We start from the raw sequence: 16,830 nt of genomic DNA, 5'->3' as shown, positions 1-16,830 counted from the left end.
AAACACAAAGTCAGATTGACTTCTCTATTTCATGACTGCTCTTCTCTCTGAAGGTTGGAGATTAGGCAGAATATGGCACAGCAGGAGTTGGAAACAGAGAAGCAGAAGACTTGCCTGAACTGATGCAGAATGAAGCATAGCCAAGAAAACTACATATGCAAGGACTATGATAATGTAAATGGAAACAATGTTTCAATCAAACAACCAGACAATCAAAACTGAATGCTGAAAAACCATAATGACCAAGCTTGGTTCCAAGAAAAGAAAAAAGAAGGCATCCTTTCTCCTCTTTGCAGAGATGGGAACCTACAGGTAGGAAACATTATATTTAAAGCACGAGTTTTTTGATATGTTGGTTAGTTCTGCTAAAACTGTTTCCCACCTTTTTTTTTTTTTTTAAAGAAAAGTCTTTGTTAGAAGAAGTGGTTCTCAATGAGTCTGGGAAAATTGGGCAAAGGAGGTGATAGAAAAACAAAAGATCACAATAAAAATGCCCTTTAAAAAGTGCCGTGCCTCCTTTCTGGAAAGCAATTTGGAATTTTAGCCCAGAAGTCGCTAAGCTATGCAGGCCCTTTAACTCATTCATATCACTCCTAAGCATTTACCCCACCTATTGGCAAGGAGGTAATAGGGGAGGGGTCTTCAGTGAATGGGACACACATTTTGAGATACAGTCAATGTTGACTTGACAGTATCAATTTGTTAAATATACATTAAAAAACAAGCAATAGGTGACATAAGTTCATGTTTCATATGCAACTCACTTTTTCCTGCTCTCTCTATTTGGAAAGTTCACATTAGTTTATGTCTGACAAGCCTATCATCAAAATGATAGGAAAAACAAACTTTAAAATTGTTGGGCCAGTATTGTTGATGGAATGAAACTTGCCAAAACTTCTCCAATTTTTTTCTTGTTCAAGACATTCCAGGAAGTTATATTAAAGGGGTGTGTACAGTCAAGGCACCATGTAACCTTGCCTCCATTGGCTGGAATTCCCTTCCCTTCTGGTTCCAAGATTTGTGGTCCCACACCTTTCCTAGATTCCTTCCTCCCATGCCAAGGTACTGCTGGGAACACCATTCTAGTGTAAATTCCCTCCTCCTCCTCCTCCTCCTCATCACACCTCAGGTTTCCCAAGGCTATGAGAATCAGGCAGGTGGAAGCCACTGGAGAAGGTACTAACCTCTACCCCTGCCTGGAGAAACTATTGTCCCTCTGCACCAAAAAGAAGGCGCTGCTTGTACCAGCTCCTGAATCCAGTTTGGGAAACACCACACCTTATGCCCCAAACTCCTTTGCCCTTCATTAACACATGTGCTCTAACTTTCACCCTCCCCATCTCTGACCCCTATACAAGTCCACACCCCTTTGGCCCTCTCTTCATAAAGGTCCTGTCATTGCCAGATCAAACACATAATCCCACAGCCCAGCCAATCTGGTAAGTGATCGATGAAAAGTCTGGAAAAGGAGGTCAGTCACTCCCCACAGTCATTCCCTTCCTAGAGACCAGAAGGAGGCATCTCACCTCAGGGAGGCAGCTGGCTAGAAGGGGAATGAAAGCAGGCATTTATTCCTGAACAATTCTGAAAGCGAAAGGCCTTCCCCTCTTAACTCCAGCTACCATTAGATTCTATCCAGCCCCTGAGTCACCAGAATACTCCACACGTCAGGAAAGGAGAGGAGGAAGGGGATTGTAGAGAGTCAGACCCAGCCTCAAATAAGAGAGAACACACTCTGAGCCCCTACCCTAACACTGGGCTGATCTCTGGACTAGAGATGCCGTGGGGCTCAGGGACTCTGTTCTGTATCCCCAGACTCCAAAGAGATGCTGCCCCTCAGCTTCTCAGAGCTGTTCTTCACATGCCTGCTCCTCGTAGACCTGGTACAAGGTGAGTCCCACCAGCACTTCCCCCTGGGCCTAGAACAGCCCTCCAGAGGAAAGAGAGGGACTTTTAGAGGGGAGGGATAGGGGGCCAAGAGAAGCCACAGTTGGCAACTGGGATCTCCAGGGCTTCATAGAGTTCAAGGCCAGGGTCCTCCATCCAACTTCTCTCTTTCCCCTACCAGGACTGGAGGACCCCTCTGACCATCTATTAGCCAGGAGCTCCTGCCCTGATGGCTTCAATTATTTTGATTCCCACTGCTATGGCTTAATACATCACCAAGAGACTTGGAGCACTGCTGAAGTTGGTTGGGGAAAGGGATACCTGGGGGGTGGGGGAAGAGATTGAACCCCTATTTCAATGTGCTCTGGAATTCAGCCATGGCTTGCCATGAACTCCCTATCGCTGTTCCCCTACCTCCACCCTTTCTGCCAAGTAGCATCCAGACATTTTTCGCGTAGGCCATTCTTTTCCCTCTGCTGTCCTGAACTGTGGGTTCCTCCTTCAGGGTCCTCAGCCTTCTCTGGCCTCTGGTGACTGCCCTGCCCTTTTTACCTGTCCTATCCTTCTTCTGTTTCTCTTTCCTCTAACCCAGCATCTCCTGCCTTCTCCCACAGGTGCTGTGCCAAGACTACCCTACAGGTCACCTGGTGTCCCTACTCAATAAGGCTGAGACACTTTTTGTGGCCTCCATGATCACTGTGAGCGGGGGTAGCCAGAAGCCCATTTGGATTGGTCTGTATGACCCCAATGAGGTGAGGCCCAAAGTACCTCCCTCTTTCCTTGCTCAGTGGGGAGAACCACTGGGGAGAGACAGTGGGGAGGGCTTGGGTTCTTTCTCCCCTTTCCAGAGTAAAAGTCTGTCCCCCTAGGAAAGGGAAGGGACTGGGAAGGAAACCTGAGGACAACTGCCAAGTGGCAGGGAGACTTGGGGATGGGGATAGGGCAAGCCTGTGTAGCATCTGTCCAGCCACCCCCGGACTTCCTTGGCTTTTATGTGCCATCTGCCCTCCAGGAACCCCACTCATTGCTTTTGATTCAATGAGCATATATGGTGTGCGCAGCTGCCCAACTCTGAGCTTCCCCTAGAAGTTGTGCTAAAAGGCAAAACCAGTCCCTGCCCCCCAAAAAGCTCACACTCTAATGGATGGGGCAATGTGGAAATAATGAAGTTCATGAAAGAACTATTCAGAAGACATGGAAAGTCATCTGCAAGGCCAAGGCATTAGACCTTAGGGGGCCCAAGACAGGCTTCCAGTAGGAGGTGGAATTGGAGCCAGAAGCATCAGCCTCTGGCTTGGGCCATGAGCACGACACTCCATCTCTTGGCTCTCCCTCCTCATCTCTACCTCTTGTCATCCTTTGAAGCCCAACTAAAGTCCCATAATTTACAGGAAGCCTTTCCCAACTCCTCTTAATTCTAGCACCTTCCCTCTCTGTATTACTTCCAGTTTATCCTGTATGTAGTTTGTACATCTTTGCTTGCTTGTTGTCTCTCCCATTAGACTATGATCTCCTCTAAGGCAGAGATTGTCTTTTGTCCCTTTTTTTGTGTGTCCCAAGTGCTTAGCATAGTGCCTGGCACACAGTAATTACTTACTAAATGTTGATTGATTGGACTGGGTCTTGAGTATTGAAGAGAAGGCAATTGGGGGCATCTTACTCTTCACTAACCACTGCATTACTTGCTCCCTTCCCTAGAACCGAAGGTGGCTCTGGTCCAGCATTAGTCTTTTTCTCTACCAAGCCTGGGATAAGGGCGCCCCCAGTCAAACCAACCCAAACTATTGTGTAATCCTGACTCAGGATTCAGGTGAGAAAGAGAGAGATAGACAAACACTAACAACTCTGGGAACAGCCAGGCCCATTTCCTCCATCCTGTGTTTGCTGAAACCTGAAATTCATAAGGGCCCTTCCTTACCTAGACCATGAGTTCTCCTCTCTTCCCCCTTCCCCTCTCCTCTTACCTCCCCTCCCCTCTTCTTCCTTCTCCTCTCTTCCCAATACACTTTCCATTCAGTGTCATTCCACTTCATTCAAGGGATTTCATGCCTTTTCAAATAATGGAGGACTTTTAACTTCCAATCTAATGCACTTGATTGAGTGGTTGATTCAATAGAGATGTTCTCATATGATTAAAATATTTGCTTTCAGTTGGATAGGGTTTTCCATTTGATACAAGTGACTCCTACTCTTACGCATGAATGGGTGTAGAACCTAAAAGCAAAAGTTCAAGGTCATCAGAATAGGAGTCACCCTGTTCTGACTCAATCTGCCCATACTAACATAACCTATACTATCTCTCTGTAGGATTCCAAGCATGGAAAGATGAGCTGTGTACAGTAAAGCTCCCCTACATCTGCAAATTCAGAGCCTAGAGAAAGCAAGCTCAAAGAATGAATTAAGGTTCTTCAACCCTGGATTCAAGTGGATATTCTGAGGACTCTGCTTGCAGTCTCTCCGCTCTCCCAAAGAATCTTCTTTCCACCTCACCTCCTCATGCATGAACCTTCCTCTCCATTATAATAAACTTCCATTTCCCATTTCTCCATCCCCTCCACTTTTCTTTCCATCAGTGCCCTTGGTACTCATTACCTTTGACCCAGAGCACTGGCCAAGCAGAATAAACTGTTCTTCTTCTACCCTATTGCCTCTTTTGTTCTCTGTTGTCTACATATTCTTCAAATATAGATTATTGTGTGTTATGTCCATGAATATGTATTTCTTGGGGTTCTGGCCAGCTTCTCTCTACTCTAGCCTGTTCTAAGAGACTATGTTTATTGAGTTATTCATTAAGACTTTACTGAACAAATATTGAATATTCATTGCTTAGATTCCTCCAGATTAGAAAGAAGGCAGAATATGTCCCCCATTCTTTAGGAGTATAAAGGTTAACTGAAGTAAAGACACTATACGTGATATCCAAGACAGAGTTCCAGAACCACAGAATTTCAGAGTTAGAAAGGAACTTGACCTCCATCTAGTCTAAGTCACATTCCCAAACCATCCACAGTACAACATGCAGTGCCTTTATTTTGGCCCAATTCCCCTTTTTTTGCAGAGGACAATTTATGAGGACAGGCCAGGTTGGAATTAGATGGACATCTTCTAATGAAGAATTGAGCATCCCCATTGGTGCCTGGTTGAGGGGACAGGAGAACTTCTGATCAGACTTCAGGGACTGAGGATGCCTTGGAGAGGTGGGTGGACTCTTGTTCCAAGAGCCATCTGTCTGTCCACTCAGGAGGAAAACAACAGGTTGTCTTGGCAATGTTTTTCCTTTCCCCTTTCCCTGTCCAGAAGACAGCGTACAACTGGGCATACCTGTGTTTTAGGTGAAGAAATCTCATGTATGTTGAAAATGTCTTCCCTCCAGGAACTGTCCATGGTGGCCTTGAGTAGAAGCAGGTGGAAGTTACATTGTTTCAAATACAACTCTCTTACACACTTGGACTGAGATGAGATTTCCTGAGATTGTACTGTTTAAAGCATTTACTCTGCCCTTATTGTATGTCAGACACTGTGTTAAGTATTAGGGATACACATATAAGGAAAGAGAAAGGCACAATTCATCCTCAGGGAGCTTAAATTCTGATGGAGGAAAGATAACGTACAAAAGGGAGCAGAATATAGAGAGAAGGTAACTGGGGCTGGGACCAAGGTGGTGATATGTGGGGAAGCAGAAACATAGCATTGCTGGTCTGGGCCTTGCTCCAAAATGGAGGCCAATGAAAGGAACTTATCACTGGGTGAAAGGCACTGGCATGGCAGAAGGATGTTCCAGGGTGAGAGAGGATGAGAAATCAGGAATTGCATTTGGGGAACAGGGTCTGCTTATTGTGAAAAGTTTAGTAGGGGATAGTGGGAGAACCCTTGGGAAGGGTTTGGAAGCAGTCTTCTCTATGAAGGTCATCGAGTCCTACTTAATACCTAGTCTGTGATCATGCTCTTCAATAGCCCTGACAGATGTATACTCAGCATGTTCTTAAATACTTCCCTGTAGTAGGAAGCTCACTGTTCTTCTGGAGGGTCATTTCTATTTATGAATGGACCATGATTAGAGAAAATGGTCTCATCAGTGGAGAAAAGCAGGATCTTCCCAGTTGTTTCCAGCCACAGGTCTGCTCGAGATATAGATATGAAAACTAATCTCTCTTTAGATGACAGGATTAATAATACTAGAATACTGCAAGTAGAAGCCAGTATGTGCTTCCTACATTTGAAAGGGGCTGGTATGAGACAGGAATGACTGACAATGCCCATGACCCTTTGGGTGATTGGACCCACAAAGGACCTTTGAATTGCAATTGAAGATTCCAATGTGGGACTCTCTGAATATACAGATGTCCCTGGTGGGGGGTGGTGGTGGTGAACAGCCATGGTAAGAACATATCAATATACTTTATGTGAAGAAACATTCTGAAGTTCCTGGGGAGTTGGAGGGCAGGGAGGAATCAGAGATAAGGCAAGAATCTCAAGGGTGACAGTGGTAAATGCCTCAGAAAAGGAGATTATGTTAGTAAGGATCAATCCAGACTGGAGAGACAGGAGCAGAGCAGGCTTTGTGAATCACTGTTATGAACCTAAATTTATGTAACAATTCTTCCAAGTCAGTTTTACTTTGCAGCACCCCCTCTCCTGGGTAGGTGGGCCACCTGAAAAGTTGCCCCCCATTCTCTGCACCACACCAAATGTAACACGAGACTTCTCCAATGGCTTTACTCTGACAAGTCGACCAAGGATATGCATATTTCAAAGCAAGAGCATTTAATGAAAAACGCAGCAAGAAAATTAGTAACACAACATTTCCCTCGTAATCCTGGAAAGGGTTCTCAAGTATACATGCATCATTAGTGGGGAGAGTTGACATGGTTAGGGATCATGCATGAGGAGCATTCATGGAGGGCACATGTCTAATGACAAAGGTCTATTTGTAAAGGAGAACAGATATAAACAATATTGGCAGCTAGCAAAGTGTCTGCACTTATAAAGACACACATGAAGGAAACAAGAATGACCAAAGGCCAGCTCCTGTCTCCTGTCTATGTCTGTAGGGCCAAACATATCTTGTGATGTCCCTGTGCATCTCTCACTGGGCATCCTGAATTCCTTGTCCCTGCAAGGGATTGTGGCTGGTCCATGCCTCCCTCATTCCCCTGTGCTAGGCTGGGTTCAATCTATGGCCACCGGCTATTCCTCTTCAATAAGAGAAGTTAGTTCTGATGTTGTTTTCTTTAAGTTTAAGCCCAGAAACCAAACTTCAGCTCACTTAGGGACAAAGGAAAGCCTTCACATGCCCAGTTAGATCACTGGTTTCTCGTCACGAGGAGAGGTGACAGCCATGGGCTGACTTCTCTTAGTCTACGCCAAAATATGGGTTTTCCCATGCAAATTTCTGAAACAATTTGGAAAAGATACAGAAGGGAAATAGACACTTTAAAAGCACCTACTGTGCACCAGTCACTCTGCTAAGTGCTTTATAAATATCAGATTATTTGATCCTCATTTTATAGATGAGGAAACTGAGGCACAGTAACTTGCTTAGAGTTATTGAGCTAATAAAGTGCATGAGACTGGATTTGAACTCAGGGCTTCCTAACTCCATTTGCAGCATTTTATCAGCTGCACCACCTATGCTTGCCTCCACCTAGGTTGTGAAATTAGTGTCCAGAATAAATCCAGGTATGGTACCACTGACCTCTGTGCTGCTCTCACCTCACTTGGTGTCTGACAGGAGCTACTTAGTGAGAGGAACACTGATAACATACATCACACCTGGATTTGGGCCACAGAGCAGGGTTGAATCCCTCAATGGAAACTCTGATAACCTGCCAAGCACCTCAACTTGTTCACTGTCAGGACCTTAACTGGTTTCCATTTGTCCTGGGTCGCCTACCAAGTTTCAAGCTACCAGTAGACAAGGAAATGGAAGGAGAAATAAGTGAACAGAAGTATACAGTATCCCTGAACAGCGACTCCAAGGAGTTTGTATGGCATTGGTTCATCATGTTGACTCTGGTACATATGGAGTTGTCCAGTTCAAGGGTGATATTGGGAAATCTTTTCCTTGGTCCTGTCCATGTACCCTTACCTGTAACTTTTGAGGGTCAGCTCCATAGTGAGAGAAGTAGTGGGGATCTCTGTCTTATTTTGCCTGTCTCCCCCACCCCAAAATAAGTGTAGGAAATGTGTTGTTGGTCACTGATGGGGGGGTGGTGGTGGCAGCGGTGGCATATCTCTTGACCAACAGAGCTCATTCATAATGAATTGATTCTAGGAATTAATATAATTATAATATAATAAATTAATATAATTAATATAAAGGTAGTGTGTCAGGTAATCATGAACCCCATTGTCTAGAATTCTTTCCTTATCTAGTTCTTTCTCGGATTCTTGTCTTTTCTATCCAAACCCTGCTGAAAGTTCACTGTTTGTATATATTCCCTCCTTCTCTACTCCCCAACCTTCCCCAAGATTTCTTAGAGCTGTGGCAAGAAGACAGCTGTAATCCTTTGAGGAAAGAATTAATCTTGTGTCCCTTCCTTGTGTTTCAGGATGAATGCACTGCTCATGCTAGCCCCTGAACCTAGGTTGGGAAAGACCACAACCTTTGCCAGGAATCCCCCTGTCCTTCATCAACACAACTTGACCTCTTTGCCTTTGCCTTGGGATCTCCTCTTCCTCCCCTGTCAAAGTTCTTCCTTCATCTTGCCATCTCTCTACAAAGACCCTGATGTGACCTGGCCAGACACACCATCCCCCAAACCTTCCCAGCCTGGTAAGTTAGGAGGAAAAGGGCCTGGGGAGGGTGGGTCCATCCAGACCAATGGGACCAATCCAATTGTTTGTTGAAGAAGGAAATGTTTTATCTCAGGGAGGGAAAGAGCTTCTGGAGAAGTATTAGCTGGTTCTTATCCTTAAGCAACTCTGAAAGAGAGGGCACTTCCCACCTCTTAATGACCGTCTGAGTCCTTCCAGCCCCCACATCATCATACTCCCCAAGACCCCAGGAAGAGAAGATGTGAGAGGGCAGAGTAGACCCATCTGGTTGAACATCAAGAGGACAAGGTCCTGGTTCTCTTAAGCTCTGAGCCCCATCTCTGACCTCATTTCAGGACCAAGGACACCTACAATTCACGATTTCCACTTTGCACCCGTTTTCCACGATGTTGTTCAGCTTCTAGGAGACACTGGTTACCTGCCTGCTGCTCTCAGGCCCGGCACAAGGAGAGTCTTTCCAGCACTTTCCTGCTAACTTCTCACCTGGAACTGGGGTAGGAGGGGATAGAGAGAAAAAGGGAGAAAGCTTCTCAGGATGGTGGAACCAGGCTTTGTGGATCTGGATACAGAAATCAGGAGGTCCAGTTCCCTTTCCAGGTAGCTCCTCTCCTCTCACCCCCAGGCCAGGAGGAGGAAGCAGTCCCTGCTTCCCCCTCTTCGAGGAGATCCTTTCCTGAGGGCTTTGCCTTCCAAGGCTCCCACTGTTATGATTTATTGGTTACTGAAGAGACCTGAACCACTGCCAAGGTTTGCTGGGGAGAGTGATCCCTGAGAGGTGTGGAGGAATCTTCTCATTTCATTGTCCAACAGGTGAACCCTATTCCTTCTCAATCATCTCTGTCCCTTCATTTTGTGTATCTCCAGATGCTTATCCTGCTATGACCCTGGGTGCATATGGCCTCCTACAAAACCTTTGTTGACCCTCTTGCTAATGCAGTTCCCTAGGGGGGACCTATCTTCTCTGCAGACTCCCTCCTTCAATGACATTAGCCCTTCCTGTTCTCCTCAAAGTTGCTGCACCAGGACTATCCCTCTGGTTATCTTCTGTCCCTGCTCAATGGGGCTGAGGTCTCTTTCATGATCACCTAAATTACTAAGAGTGGGACTGTCCTGAAACCTTTCTGGATTGGCCTGTGTGACACTAACTAGGTATGACTCCCAAACTCCTCCCCTCTCTCTGCCCAGGGGAGTGACAGTAGGAAGGAGGGGACTCTGGTCCCAGTCTACTGACTCAGGCTCCTTCTCCCACTGTCTCCTTGGGAGTCATGCTCTAACCCCGAGAAGTGTGTGAGGACTATCTCCGAGGGCAAAAAGACCTTGGGCAGGCCCGTGAGGTGTCCGGTGCCAGAGAGACTGCTCACCCACTCCCTCCTATTGCCAACTCCACCAACTGGAGAATGGCTAAACAGGTTTTGGTGTATGGTGGTGATGGAGTACCAGTCTGCTATCAGAAATGATGAGGGGGTGGACGAGACTCAGAGGAACTGATGCAGAGTGATAAGAAGCAGGAGATAATCATGCACAGTGATAATGTTGTGATAATGAGCAACTGACAGACTTGGCTACTCTGATCAACACAATGACGTAAGACAGGTCCAAATGGCTCATGTTGAAAAAATGCTTTCCACTGTCAGAGAGAGAACTGAGGAACTCTGTAAATCAAAGTAGAATTTTCTTACTTTTTCTTTCTTTTTTGGGAAATGTGGCTAATATGGAAATATGTTTTGTATGATTTCACATGCATAATTGATATTATATTGCTTGCCTTCTCATTGGGTTGGGAGGGAGGGAGAGAATTTGGAAATCAAAATTTAAAAAGAAAAGAATGTAAAAAAAATTACACACACACACACACACACACACACACACACACATACCATCCTTACTGTTGTACCTCTGTCCATTCCTGCTGTTTAGATAGGCTTGGGGTGCCCAGCAATCACTCTGGTGGAGACCCAAGATCACAAAGCAGAAAGCAAGAGTTTAGGACACAATCACATCCGATGACCCAGACCTCCCTGGGAGCTCAGGGTAGGCCAGAGTCAGTGCAGGCCACAGAAGTATAAGGAACCAGACTCAGAAGGGTCCCTGAATGGACTGAAGGAGGGGGAAGTGAGGGAGGATCTACTTAACATTTTGGATGGGGTAAGCTATGGAAGGGAGGGTGGAAGACACTCAGGAATTGCAGCACTGGTAGCCAAAGGTTTGGCAGCACGTAGAAGGGCTCAGAGGACAGACAAAACCTGGCATGTTCTGGAGGGCCTGGAGAAAGTTTGTGTGTAGTTGATCTGGGGAGGAGGAGAAGGAAAGTCAATGGACAAAAGTCTCATTTTGCACTTACCATTGCCCTTCCTGGTACTCTTTCCCCAGAATGGCAGGTCGAAATGGAGCAGCAATGCCCTGTAGCTCTACCAAGACTGGGAGAAGAATGATCTCAGTGACCAACCCAGCTTCTATGCCATCCTGACTCCTGAATCTGTTGAGGGAACAAAACCTCGGCAGTTCTGGTATCCACCCAAGCCCATTCCTTGCAGTTCTCTTCTGGCTGATACCCTTAATGGATGGGGGAACCTCAATGCTTAAAATATGTAAGCCTCTCCACTCCCCTCTCTTCTCAATTTTCTCTACTGCTCTCCTCACTCCTCTTTTCCTTCCTTCCCTACCTCTCTTCCCTTCCCTCATCTCTTATTTCTTCCCTTAATCTTTTGTTTCAGCTACCCTCTCCCCTCTATCTCCTGTCCCTTTTCCCTTCTTTCCTCTCAATCTCTCAGTTCTCCCCTCACCTCCCACTCCATTTACTTCCCATCCTTCCTCTCCTTTACTTTTTCCTCTATTTTAGACCACAAGGGCATACATGAATAGGCATAGGATGCCTGGATGTGAGGTCTGGGTCATCTGCATGGGATGACTTCCTGATGGTTGCCCTGGCCAGCCAACCCAGGTCATCTCTCTGTAGGATTCCAGAAATGGAGAAATGAATTCTGTAATGAAAAGCACCCCTACCTTTGCAAGTTCCAAGCCTAAAGGAGGCAAGTCAGAAGAAGGAGTGGAGATTCTGCAGCTCCGAGGCCAACCACGAACCCTGAGGACCCTGGCCAAAGTCTGCCCTTCCAGAAATCCTTCTTCTCATTCTTCCTCACATCCAAACCTCCCCTCCCTTTTAAAATCTCCTTCGTGTTCCCTTTCCTCCTCCTCCTTTCACTTACATTTCTCTTGGTGATGCCTGACCTGGCATACTGGCAATCAAAATAAACCATCCCCTGTCACCTACCCATTGCCTGTAGAGTTCTCTCTGTTTAGAACCTGACTCTTCAAATCTGGAGGTGTGTGTGTGTGTGTGTGTGTGTGTGTGTGTGTGTGTGAGAGAGAGAGAGAGAGAGAGAGAGAGAGAGAGAGAGAGAGAGAGAAAGTGAGTATGTGTGTGTGTATGAGTGAATGTGTGTGTTGTGTGTCTGTGTGTTATGTGTGAGTTTTAGCATGAAGTAGTCTTCTCCCTTCAACCAGAGCCTTTGACCAGTCATTCTTTCAATAAGGTTTTCCTAAACCAAAATTGCAGAACATGACCCCCGAGGACAAAAGGCAAGGGAGACTATGTACTCTCCCCTTATAAATTATAATGGTGAACTAGGAGTAAAGAAACTGTACTTGCTATCCAGAACATTTCAGAGTTGGAAGAGATCTTGGCCACCATGTAGTCTAAGCCATAACCCTATACCATCTTCAGGACAACATACAGGATCTTCATTGTGGTTCATTTCCCCTTTTCAGAGGGGAAAACCTATTGAAAATTCTGAGTCAGATTTCAGTCTGATGGGCACCTCCCTCTGGAAAGTTTGGCATCAACTCCTGGTCAAGAGGATAAAGAGAGCTAGTGATCAGATTTCAGAGACTGTGGCTGGCTTGGAGATTACTTGGTTGGCTAGGGCTGCAGAGAGAGTGGACTCATCACAGGAGTCATCTCTCTCTGCCTGCCTATGAAGGGTGCAACAGATTGTTCTCAGTTTTCCTTTTTTTTCCTTTCCCTATTCAAAAGCTAGTGGACATCAGAGTGGACCTGGCTTCTCTATGAGGGAAGGTAAGCTTGTGTGTGCATGAAGCTTCCTGCTCCCAGGAACTACTGATCTCTGCCTTGGGGTGGTAGCTCCTGGGTGTTCCATGTGCTCACTCACAGTTTTCTCACTCATGACTTCAGATGAGAGTTGTTGATAGTAGACTTTCCCAAGAAATGCCATCAGCCAAGGCCATTTTAGAGTCCCTGCAGATGGACATGGCAGAATTGGACCTGGGCTTGCCCATTTGGCTGTGCAGGGGATGGAAGCAAAATGTTTATTCAGTGAGGAGAAGGAGACATTTCAGTTTCCTGTGTCAACAAAAAAAAAATCTCAGCATCGAGAAATGGAAACCTTCTGCAATAACCATCGTTAGGGACTGTCTTTAAAGGTTCCTCAGATCTGAGAGTTCAGAGATTGGACCTTATAGAGAAAAAGCAAAATTCCTTACCTCTGATCTCCTTGGAGACAGAAGAGCATCATGGTCTTGAAACGGGATAGCAAAGCAACAGCACAGTGGGACCTTGGATCTTGCCAACCTTGTCTCCAACCGTTCTATTTCAGTGCATTATTTGATTCTGTGGTTCTCGTGGGATGGAGCTGCTTGACCAGTAGCTCCAAAGTATGTTTGCTTTCAGGTGGGAGTCAGTGCCCCAGGAAACACTATGAGTTTGAAAGGAACTGTTTTGGGCCATATGGGAGAGCTATTCAGGGGAAAGGAAAGTTGGAAATCACTGGCCACCTGAAGTTCTGCCTTTCAGTGGGAACTTCCAGTGGATGATGGTGGGGATGGTGATGGTATGTGTATATGTGTTTTAAAATCAGTTCATGGGTTCCCCTTACAACTTCTGAATTTTACATGAAGGCTACTCTGTGCTCAATATACATTTGTTACCTTGAGAGCTATATGGAATCTGGGGAATCCAGTTAGCCACCTTGATGAAAACCTAGGCATGACCTGTACATAGGCTCCACTTTGAAATATTCCGAGAGGAATCTGCCAGTGGGGGCAAGTTGCTAATGAGTAGACTGCCATTTCTTCAGATCCCCAGCACTCAGCATAGTAACTGGCACATAGTTAGTGTTTCATAAATGTTTATTAACGGACCTTGACTTTATAAGGTGATCCTCAGGATCAGACCTGATCCAAGTGAGCCCAAAGTACTGGGGGACCCTGGGTCAACGGTTCTGTCTTCTTCTAAGTTTTCACTTGTGCTCTCACCTTTCAGTGATCTCATTACCTGTAGATATTTATCAAGTTATCAACCAATCAGTAACACTTATTAAACACTTGCTATGTACCAGGAAATATGATAGGGATACAGCCCTGACTTGAAAGAGCATTCATTATAATAGGGCAAATGGCACACGAATATTTAATAATATATCGAATACCTACAAAGCAATTACAAGGCAGTCTTAGAAGGGAAGGATTACATGCTGTCTTGGGGAGGGAGGGAGGGCAAGGGGAAGGAGGGAGAGAAAAATATGGAACTCAAAAGCTTGTGGAACTGAATGTTGCAAGCTAAAAATAAATAAATAATTTTTTAAAAAGAAGGGGAGACTCTAGTAGATGGGGGTAGGGGTGGTGTGGAATGAAAAGAAAAGGCATCCTCCACAAGCTAACACTCGATCTGCATCCTGAGGGAATCTGACTCTTCTAAGAACCTCTTAGTTTTTCTAGATGGCCGTTGTGGACTCCCCTTCTCCTGTGTGTACCTCCTGAAAAGTTCCCTGTTTCAAATCCACAGCCACTCGAAATCATAAGCCATACTATCCCTGTACCCCCAAATCCCAGTTTACTCTTACAGGGCATAATTAGTACAAAGCAAAGACTTTTAATGAAACAAACACAAAGTAGCAAAAGAATGTTTCCCCCACAGTCTCAGGATATGAACCCCCATCAAGACTCCTATCAGTGGGAAAAGAGTGGAGCCACATAGGCATCATGCATAAGGGACTAATATAGGGAATACACCTATGCCAATGTATGTGGAGGACAAGAGATGGAGAAAAGAAATGTGGCTGGCATTTTAAATACTCCTGAAAGGGTATATGACTAGGTAACTTGGGTGGCTAGGACACCTGCCATAAGATATCCCATGACTCCCCTGCTTCGGGGCCACCCATGTCTTTGGGTGATGACACCACGCAGTTCTCACTGGGTAGCCTGTCTTCTCTGCCCTAGGAGGTAGAGCATTGCATCTTGGATGGTCCACACCTGCCTTTCTTTCACCCTTGGGCTGTGCTCACTGTGGGATGCTCTTCTCTAAGAAGATCATGGGTCTCCGGCATCTCTTTCTTTTAGCTTAAACCAAAAGGCCAAACTTCAGTTTTCTATGTAACAAAAGCCTCATGTTCTGTGCTGTGTTATGGTGTCTCTCTACAAGGAGAGGGGTCTACTAGATACCAGTTAACAATCAATCAACAAGCAAGTTTGGACTTTTCTATCCTGGGCTCCAACAGGGCCCTGGTTATAGAATCTCTGCCCTCCCAAAGAATCTTCTTCCCACCCTTCCTTCTCACACATAGAACTCCCTTCCCCCTCTAAAATCTGCCTTCTGTCCCCTCTTCTACCTCCTCTCCCTTTGTCTTCCATTCACTTATATTCTTCTTGGTGATAGCTGACCCAGAACACTGCGCAATCTGAATAAACCATCCTCTCCCTTACACAGGTACCCTTTGTCCTACCTTTAACTGGATCATTCTGCCTATTTACATTCATAGAGTTGTGTGTGTATGTGTTGTGTTTGCGCCTGTGTGAGTGGATGGGGAGATGTATATTGGATGGAGAAGCATCATGATTTGTGCTGAGACCTGTACCCCAAAATACCCTAAGACCATGTCTCTGAAAGTAGCCTAACCCTGCCCTCTGTTTGGGAAAAAATTTTCCTGTGTTGCAGGCCTGACTCTGCAATTCCCTTATCAGAACAGAGGGGTGCCTGATCCAAGGATTTTTGTCCCTGGCAGGCCCAAGGATTTTTCCTCCCACCAGATCCCCAATGTCCATGCCTTTGACAGCTCCCTCAGTGTCTGTTATATTCCCTACACTTTCCCATCCATAGCTCCTCAACACACGTGGACCCTCAGATTAGAACCCCTGACATTCCTTTCCCATGCCCCTTTTCTATATAAGCTCTAGATTCACCCCCATTAGGGTGCACGTATTTGAAAGAAATTTCACCTGCTCCTATTGGCATTACAGTAAATTGTCTCTTGACTGAAAGACAACTTGAGGGTGTGAATTCATTCCATGCGATTCTGCCTTGGCATTCTCAGGGTCCCAACCCCCCAAACCTCTACCCAAACCTCTTCAAAAGGAAACATATATCACTTAACACAGGCATCATGTCCATGTAGGCATGATGAGGAAATGGTGGGAATATTAGGGACCTGATCATCCTAGTTCAGATAGGAGGTTTTGGCAAACAATGGAATCCAGCTAACAAGAAGAAAGGATTTCAAAGAAGCAGACTGAGTAGTTTAGGTTCAAATTAGTTTCAAAGGAGTATAAATCCTGGAGATCAGGATCTGGTAGTTGACAGATCTCTGTCCTTTTTGAGAGAAAGTGTTAACACATTGGGATATGTGAGGGACTTCGTCACTAAGAGAACTGAAATTTGCCATTTAGATTTAAGCTAAAATAGCAGAGTTTAAACTTTTGGGTCTCAGTACTACTTTAGTTTGACCATATTTTGTACTAGAATGTATTTATGTAAATCAGCAGAAGTATCCATGATACTTTTGAAGTTTTCAACAAGGTAAATCAATGTCTTTGGTACCCAAGAAAATGTGCTTTTTTCAAATTCACATTTCTCTAGTTTTTAATAAGTGGAATAATCTGCCTCTTTCTAAAACTGAAGTGTTCTCACACAAATAAGGAATTTTTCTCCATTATTAACAAAGGGATATAAATCCTCCAAACCACATAATTTTCTCTCTAAAACAATTAAAAATTCTGTCAATAACTTTTATTTCTTCACATACATACTTAGCAGCGTATGTCAAAAGAAAGTGATTTTTCAACTTAGATCATTCATAACATAGGAAATGTCTCACACCCTGGGAAAAGAAATACAAGTCTCTTCTTTTACAGAAAGAAACTTTTTCTTTCGTT

General features: G+C 45.1%; 1 protein-coding gene across 1 annotated transcript; it reads left to right on the top strand.

Moving 5' to 3' along the window:
• The first annotated feature begins 1,826 nt into the window (after positions 1 to 1,826).
• LOC140528760 (lithostathine-like) lies at positions 1,827 to 4,433 on the top strand. Its single transcript, XM_072646885.1, has 5 exons — positions 1,827 to 1,890; positions 2,069 to 2,187; positions 2,502 to 2,639; positions 3,586 to 3,697; positions 4,195 to 4,433. Exons 1-5 carry the CDS (start codon positions 1,827 to 1,829, stop codon positions 4,260 to 4,262), a joined length of 501 nt encoding a protein of 166 aa, XP_072502986.1. The 3' UTR covers positions 4,263 to 4,433.
• The last annotated feature ends 12,397 nt before the right edge of the window (positions 4,434 to 16,830 follow it).

Source organism: Notamacropus eugenii, chromosome 1 (genome assembly GCF_028372415.1).
Source record: "Notamacropus eugenii isolate mMacEug1 chromosome 1, mMacEug1.pri_v2, whole genome shotgun sequence".
Taxonomy (NCBI): Eukaryota; Metazoa; Chordata; class Mammalia; order Diprotodontia; family Macropodidae; genus Notamacropus; species Notamacropus eugenii.
This window is presented reverse-complemented; position numbering and strand designations above follow the sequence as displayed.